General features: G+C 38.1%; 1 protein-coding gene across 3 annotated transcripts in view; it reads right to left on the bottom strand.

Annotated features, from left to right (window-relative positions):
* The window catches only part of SATB2 (SATB homeobox 2), a 203,782-nt gene that overhangs the window by 73,763 nt on the left and 122,291 nt on the right, over window positions 1–7,728 (bottom strand). For all 3 annotated transcript variants that reach the window (XM_011949970.1, XM_011949971.1, XM_011949969.1), the window contains one exon: window positions 5,487–5,959. In XM_011949970.1, the coding sequence (XP_011805360.1) occupies window positions 5,487–5,959 (473 nt within the window). The remainder of the gene's footprint in view (window positions 1–5,486; window positions 5,960–7,728) is intronic.

Genomic DNA, 7,728 nt, shown 5'->3' with positions numbered 1-7,728 from the left:
TTTTTTTTTCAATCAATGTTGACCAGGTTGGCGTCGAACGTGTAGCCTCGCCTCCCCGAGTGCCAGGGCAACCGGCCTGAGCCACCGTGGCTCCCTTTTTTTTGTTTTTTTGTTTTTTTTTTTAACAGTTCCAACTTTATTTGTAAATGTTTGCATATTATTTTATTATACACACACATACACACACACACAATTTGTTCTTGGTATAACCATGAAGCACAAATCCAGGAACACAAAATATAAGGTGACAAAATGTATTAAAATGCTTTTAATTGAATTTGATAATATATGAATAATGGAGATCATGAACTATTTCTGGAAAATATTCAATAGACTGAGGATATGCTACAATGTTTATTTTTGTTTATTATAGCTGGCAAGTCATTATATTATTCATAAATGTCTGACTCCACTCAAAAAAGTCTAAACATTTGGAAAATCTATGGCTGGTTTCATGAGGCATAATATACCATATTTTCCATTTAACAATACCGCTGGTAAAACCAGCTGCCCAGTCCTGCTGTTAGTGACTACAGTACATACAGCAAAAAACAATCTGCCCACTGACCTCCTGCTTAAGTTCAAACTATGTCATTCTGTCAATACCATCTACCTTGATTAGGTTGGGCTTTATACACAACAGGTTATGATCCCAGAGGGATGAAAAGCTTTCCTAAATTAAAAGCAGAATTTTAAAAGGAAATACTCATACATTCCTACGCAGTTTCCATTTGATATCCTCAAGGCTGGCCCATGAACTCAAGCTCATGTTGATTGAAAGTGAATGTTTCTTTCTGGGTGTAGCCATCTTACAAATTTAATGGCAGCAGGAAAATAATAAAATGTGTTCCATGCTTCAATTAGACCTTTTATAACTTGGCACTTGAAAGATGGCAATGCCAAAGAAAAATCATTAATCCATAAAAATAGACAAAAAGGATTATATGGGAGAAGACAGACCTCCAGGAGTCTAGGGCCTTGGCAAAGTATACACTCTCACCAATATGATCTGTCTTTGTTTTGCCGCATTGTGAGTCTTCGCTCATGCTTCATGCTACTTGGATAAAATGTATACTGTATGTGCTTCTAAAATCCAAAGTAATACAACCATGCTTTCAATTTTATCCTTAGCCAAAGGAGCTGTATACATAACCAGGCAATAAAATGTTGGCTAGCCATGAAATGCCTGTTCATACACATGAATGATAGATGAACGAACACACACACACACCACACACACACACACACACACACACACACAGAGAACTGCAAAATACAGAGCCAAAAGACAGATCCTTCTAACTTTCATTTTGCAGTAGTATGCAACAGACTTGCTCAAAAGGACCAGAGCCTTTTATAACCCCAGTCCAGACAACTATGGACACACAAATATTGCCCGAGTACTTTGAATCACGAGACAAAGTGGAAGAGTGATGTCTGGAACATGTAAGAGTCTCTCAGGACCTCTAAACTCATTTTCAAGTGATGTCAACAGACTCTGTCAATATTAGAATGTATAAATTAGCTAAGAGTCAAGGGAACAAGAGATTTTACCTCTCTTGGCCTCCTGTCATACCTAAAATGTCAGCGCCAAACCTCAAACAATCCCACTGTGTTTCTTCCTTGCTCCCAGTCCTGACGTTCCAGCACCGCTGAAGACCGTTACCAAACCACAATGATTGGTACCATCACCAGTTCATGCTGTGAACTTCCCAAATCCTGTGATCTCAAATTGACCCCCTATCATGTCCAAACTGTCTACCCACTCTGGCCTCCCTTTCAACACCAAATTTTGGAAAGTGTCATGTACTTACTTCTACATCCTCAACAGTTAATCACTCCTTAACTCCTGAATTCTGGCTCCTGTCCCCACCACTCTAATGAAAATTATACTCTAAACTTTGCCAGTCTTCTCCCAACCAACTGCCAAATCTCATGACATGGTTTTAGGCCTCTCACTCAACTTCTCAGCTTTCCACAAGTAGACAAGTCTTCTTCTGGAAACTCTCCACACATATCCTCTATACTCTCACTACTGTCTCCCTATTCTTCCATCTCTACCTGCTCCCATCTCCTGGCATTTCTTCTGTCTCTCTTTCCTGCGGCTAGTGCTGCCACTGGTGGTGGTGGTGATAGTGGTGGTTTCTCCCCTTCCATCCCCTGACTCTTCCATTTCCTGTCCCAGGCTCTGTGACAACATTTCTAATCTCTTGCTCTAGCCCTGATAACTCTTCCTTGCACCAAACTCATATTTTCAATGACTGTTGCACATTTTCACATGTTGTGAAGTGTTGAAGTCGGCCAACACTTCAACATCAAAATAACCCAATCTAAAACTATCACTTTAACCTTACTCCAACCACTCTTCCCACGTCTTCCTGGATTCCCTTCATAATTACACCTTTATTCTCAGTCATCGGGCTTGAAGCTTGGTGTCAGTTCTACTCCTCTCTTTATCCATTTATACACTTTCTGTCCATTTTATTTCCAAAATGTTTCTTCTCTGTACCCTACCCACCAGCCTGGTTCAAAACCTCCATACATTTCACCTGGATACTAGCAGCAGCCTCCTAAATGATATTCCTACCCCCTTGCTATCAAACCTCCATAAGATCTAATTAAGATGGTGGGAGCACAGCATATTCCTACATAAGACCTTTGATGGTTTCCAGCACCTGTTAAAGTTCAGAGCTCTTGTCTTGGCACTCAAGGCCTTTTTCAATCTGTGCCATCCCTTTTAAGTTTTATTATCTACCTTTCTTATGAACTACCAACTATACTTGCAGTTTTTATACTTGCAAATTGATAATAACTCTTTACAAGCAAAGAAAATATAAAAAATATCTTTACACCAAAAAGAGTAGTTTTTCCCATAAAAAGGTAAAATATATATAATGAGAGATAACCAAAACTTGCCACATGAGGCCAGTAAGAAAATCCCAACCATTAACAAAAACTCATTTTTCTTTTTCTTTTTTTTTTTTTTTTTGACGGAGTCTCGCTCTGTTGCCAGGCTGGAGTGCAGTGGCGCAATCTCGGCTCACTGCAACCTCTACCTCCTGGTTCAAGTGATTCTCCTACCTCAGCCTCCCAAGTAGCTGGGATTACAGGCACAAGCCACCACGCCCAGCTAATTTTTGTATTCTTAGTAGAGATGGGGTTTCACCATGTTGGCCAGGATGGTCTCGCTCTCTTGATATCGTGATCTGCCAGCCGCAGCCTCCCAAAGTGCTGGGGTTATATGCATGAGCCACCGTACTCGGCACAAAAACTCATTTTTCAATGACTCATTAATCATAGGACAATTTCAAAACTAATAAAAATTAAAATTGCCTATATAACAGAAATACACTTCAACCAGAGATCCAGCACACTTTCAAACAAGAGAGAAAAACTGTATTAACTGACTTAACAAAAACACTATCTATTTAACTCATGCAGGATTGCTTAAACAGTATCTACAAAATTATTACCTCAATGTTTTCTTGCAAAAGAAGTGGAAACCAAAAGTAAGCAGACGACCCTCTTTAACAATGAACCGTTGATAAATGTAAAATATTTATAACTGGTATAACATTTCACTTAGGTGCATTTTTTGAGTGTTAACTTGCATCAGGCAATCCAATTTACCAATATTTATCAGATTTCTTTCCAGTGAGAGTTTTCACTTTTTTTTTTTTTTTTTTTTTGAGATGGAGTCTCACTCTGTCACCCAGGCTGGAGTGCAGTGGCACGATCTCGGCTCATTGCAACCTCTGCCTCCTGGGTTCAAGTGATTCTCCTGCATCAGCCTCCTGAGTAGCTGAGACTACAGGCACGCACCACCATGCCCGGCTAATTTTTTTGTTTTCTTTTAACAGAGACGGGGTTTTATCATGTTGGCCAGGCTGGTCTTGAACTCCTGACCTCAAGTGATCTGCCCATCTCACCCTCCCAAAGTGCTGGGACTACAGACATGAGCCACCATGCCCAGCCACTTAACTTCTAAAGTAATTAAATTTGGAAACATTCCTGTATTTTCCAAACTACTGGGGTTTCAATCCGGCATGCTTTTTTTATTTGTAAGGTCCATCTATAGTGTGTGTTATCATGTGTCTCTGAACAGATATCAGATAAATGAAGGCATTCCTACATTCTGTACATTCATACAGTTTTTCTCAGAAAGGAGTTGTTTTATGTCTTCAAATTATTCCTGCATTTTTTAACTCAACATTTTTCCTATGAATTTCTTTAGTTTAAAATAATACTCTTCTTCTTCATCATCTTTGCCTGCTGTACTTTATTTATCCTTCAAGGTCTAACCCCTTGACAACCTAATACTCTAGCGTGTTGTTTACATATGTGCTTGCCCATTATTTTTCTCCTTTTTGCATCTACACAGAGCTTAGCTTCCTGCCTTGCGTTTACCAGGGTGCTGAAACTTTAACCTATTATTGTCTTGAAGACTTACGGTATTCAATCTCCTGGAAGTATTCCTCACCTCCACCTCGCCATGAACCTCCACCACAACCACTGCTTACACTCTCCAACATTACTCATCACACTTCACATTTTACTCTAGTTATCTGGTTACCTGGTTTTCACCACTAGGTCGTTAGCTCCCTGAGGTTATGCACATTTGCTTTGTTCTTACTCATATAAGGGCTAGGTAAGTGTTTCTCAACATGTGGCCCCAGATCATTACCATCATAATCACCTGGGATCTTGTTAGAAAGGTTCATTTCTGAGTCCAACCTCAGACTTACTCAGTCAGAAACTATGGGATGAGGCCCAGCAGTCTGTGTTTTCACAGCCCTCCAGGTGATTCTGATGCACACTCCAGTTTAAGAACTACTGGTGGAAAACAATGTCTTACATATAAGCACCCTCAATAAAAATAAGACATGTGTGAATTAACTGTTTACATTTTCAACATGTAATGTTATATTCCCTCAAACATTAAAAGTAAGAGTAAACTATCCAGTATCATTTTATCAATATCTTAACTCTAACTTGTATGTTTTGAAGGACTTTTATAAATTTTTAAATAAAACTTTACTTATAAAATTATAAAACATAATTTTATTTCTTTTATAAAGTTCAAAACCAAGGGAAAAAATGGATTGGGCATGCATAGTTTTATAATTTGTTTAAAAAAAAATGGCAAGAGAGTGATAATCACAAAATTCAAGATCAGGGTTACATCTGGAAACAGTAAATGGAGAGGACGAGAGTACATACCCAAGTCATTAGTAACATTTGGGGTCCTGAGTTGCACGTTGGGTTCAAAGATGTCCATTACATCATTAAAATTAAACAATTAGTAAATTAATCATGTTCATACATGGATCAATGGTAACAGTGTTTCATTAACTAAGGATTATTAATTAATCTAATTCTATGTGCTGAGCTCCATAAAACTTTTTAAACAGATAAAAATAATTATGACCTATCTCAATTCTGTCCCCAGTATTATTGTTAATTACAGTGTTCAATGCTAATTGTACCTGTGTGCGGTTGAATGCCACTCTTGCAAAGACAGCTTGGGACACACTGGCCCTCTTCAGCTCATCTCTGACTTGCTGGTAGATATCTGGAGAGACTTCCACGGAAGAGTTGGTTGGCTCTGGCTTAACTGCTCTGGGGATGGGTGGATGGTTCAGGAACTGCTGGTTGATGGCTTGAGGATGCTGGTGAGCCAGGAGCCGGCTAACGGCAATCTGTTGGTTTATCAGATGGGCCATGGCTATTTGTTGCCTTACAAGTTGTGGACTAAGCTGGGGAGAAAGAAGACCAGGGCTCATGATGGGCTGTAATGCGGGCACTTGGTTTCGGATTGGAGTACTGTGGTGAATCTGGCTGTGAGGAGACTGTTCGTTGGTTTTCCCCAGGGATGCCAGCTGGTTCATATTTGGTAAATGCATTGGACGCTGGCCCAGAACACAATAGTCTGAAAGGTTTTCTCGTTCCACTCTTTCCACTGTTAAGAGATAAAAGTGATAATTCATCATTATTTTCATTGGTACAATTTATATGTAGAACTGAATTATACTTTTGGTATGTTAATAATATAAACATTTTTTCATACAATGATGGAAGTTCCAGCATAAAAGTGATATTCTTTTCTGCAAAATGTTACAATAGGTTTTTTTCATGGAACATATGAAAGAAAGTAAAAATATTTGCCACTTCAATTTGTTAAAATTCTTAAAAGTAAGCATTTCATTAAATAGCCAAGACAGAAACCACTGACCATTCTAAATCCTCTTAGATCCCCAAGCTCTATCATCTCCCCAATCACCCTTTGTCATAAAAGCACCAGCTGTTCTTATCTTCTGTAGTATGTAGTTAATGGTTATCAGGAAATGACAAGGACAACATCTCCTGACAAATTAAGTGCTACCTTCTAGTAAAAAGCTCACATAAATATTATTATACAACTATGGAAATGTTCATTAAAAAATGTCTACCACATAGTATATCCATTTATTGACTCACTTGCTATTTTTATAGAAATGTTTCTTTAAGAAATTGATATTTTAAACATTGTGCTATGTACTCAGATAAGAAAAAAAATAACAAAATTAATAACATCACCTCAACTTGCCATTAAATGAAGTTCACCCTCTCTCCAGGTTATCTGCTTTATTACATTATATTGCGCTTTAATAAAAATTTAAAGAATAACTTTGAAAGGGAAAAGAAAGTAAGTATCACATATCTACAAGCACAAGGCAAGTATTTTTCTTTCCCTAAGATAATGTCTCAGGAAAGCCAGTCACCTCATAGCCAAATCCTTATCCAAGTCTCTGTATTATTCTGTCATGAAAAACAAAGTTTGGTTTGGAGAAAAGAAATGGGGCTGAAACAATCCCATCATTATTAGTGTTAAATGCTTACAGGTGTACCATAATATAACAAGATCTCTTTTTGAAAGCAAAAAATCCATACAAATTTAGCAATTATTTCTTATGATTGCAAATGCTGGATATGACTATGTAAAAGTCCATTAAAGATAACTTTAAGAAGCTAGAGATCAAACATATTCACCTACAGAACACATATAAAAAAAATTGTCTCCCTATTATACAAATGGCATGTGTGGCTTGGCATATAGTTAACAGTGACAGAATCATGGTTTTATTAAAAAAATACTGAGTCTTAAGAAATTTAGGCAGAAATGATGTGTGCTGGACAACTGGGTGAGATGACTCAAAACAGGGGAGTTGGTGATGAGACACTGATGCCAAATCACATGTGAAGCATCTGAATAAAGCCAATGAACTGTAAGGGTGGAACAAAGTAGTATTTCTAAATTAATACTTTATGCAATATGTGACTTTAAAAAGGTATGTGTGGAAGTAAATTAATACATTAAAATGTGGGTAGATATTTAACTATTTTATATCCATGTCTACAAGTTTTATGCATGCAAAATATCCCATTAGGAAAACATGTGAACATCCAAGTCTTTGTATCACCTTATATTTAGACATGTACAGTACAGTGCTTTCTCCTGCTTTTTAAAGAAACTCAGTTCGGCTGGGCATGGTAGCTCATGCCTGCAATCCCAGCATTTTGGGAGGCCAAGGCTGGTGGATCACCTGGGGTCAGGAGTTAAGAGACCAGCCTGGCCAACATAGCAAAACCCTGTGTCTACTGAAAATACAAAATTTAGCCAGGTATGGTGGCACGCATCTGTAATCCCAGATATTCGGGAAGTTGAGTCGGGAGAATCGCTTGAACCCA

This window comes from Colobus angolensis, unplaced genomic scaffold (assembly GCF_000951035.1).
Source record: "Colobus angolensis palliatus isolate OR3802 unplaced genomic scaffold, Cang.pa_1.0 Scaffold30, whole genome shotgun sequence".
Classification (NCBI taxonomy): domain Eukaryota; kingdom Metazoa; phylum Chordata; class Mammalia; order Primates; family Cercopithecidae; genus Colobus; species Colobus angolensis.
This window is presented reverse-complemented; position numbering and strand designations above follow the sequence as displayed.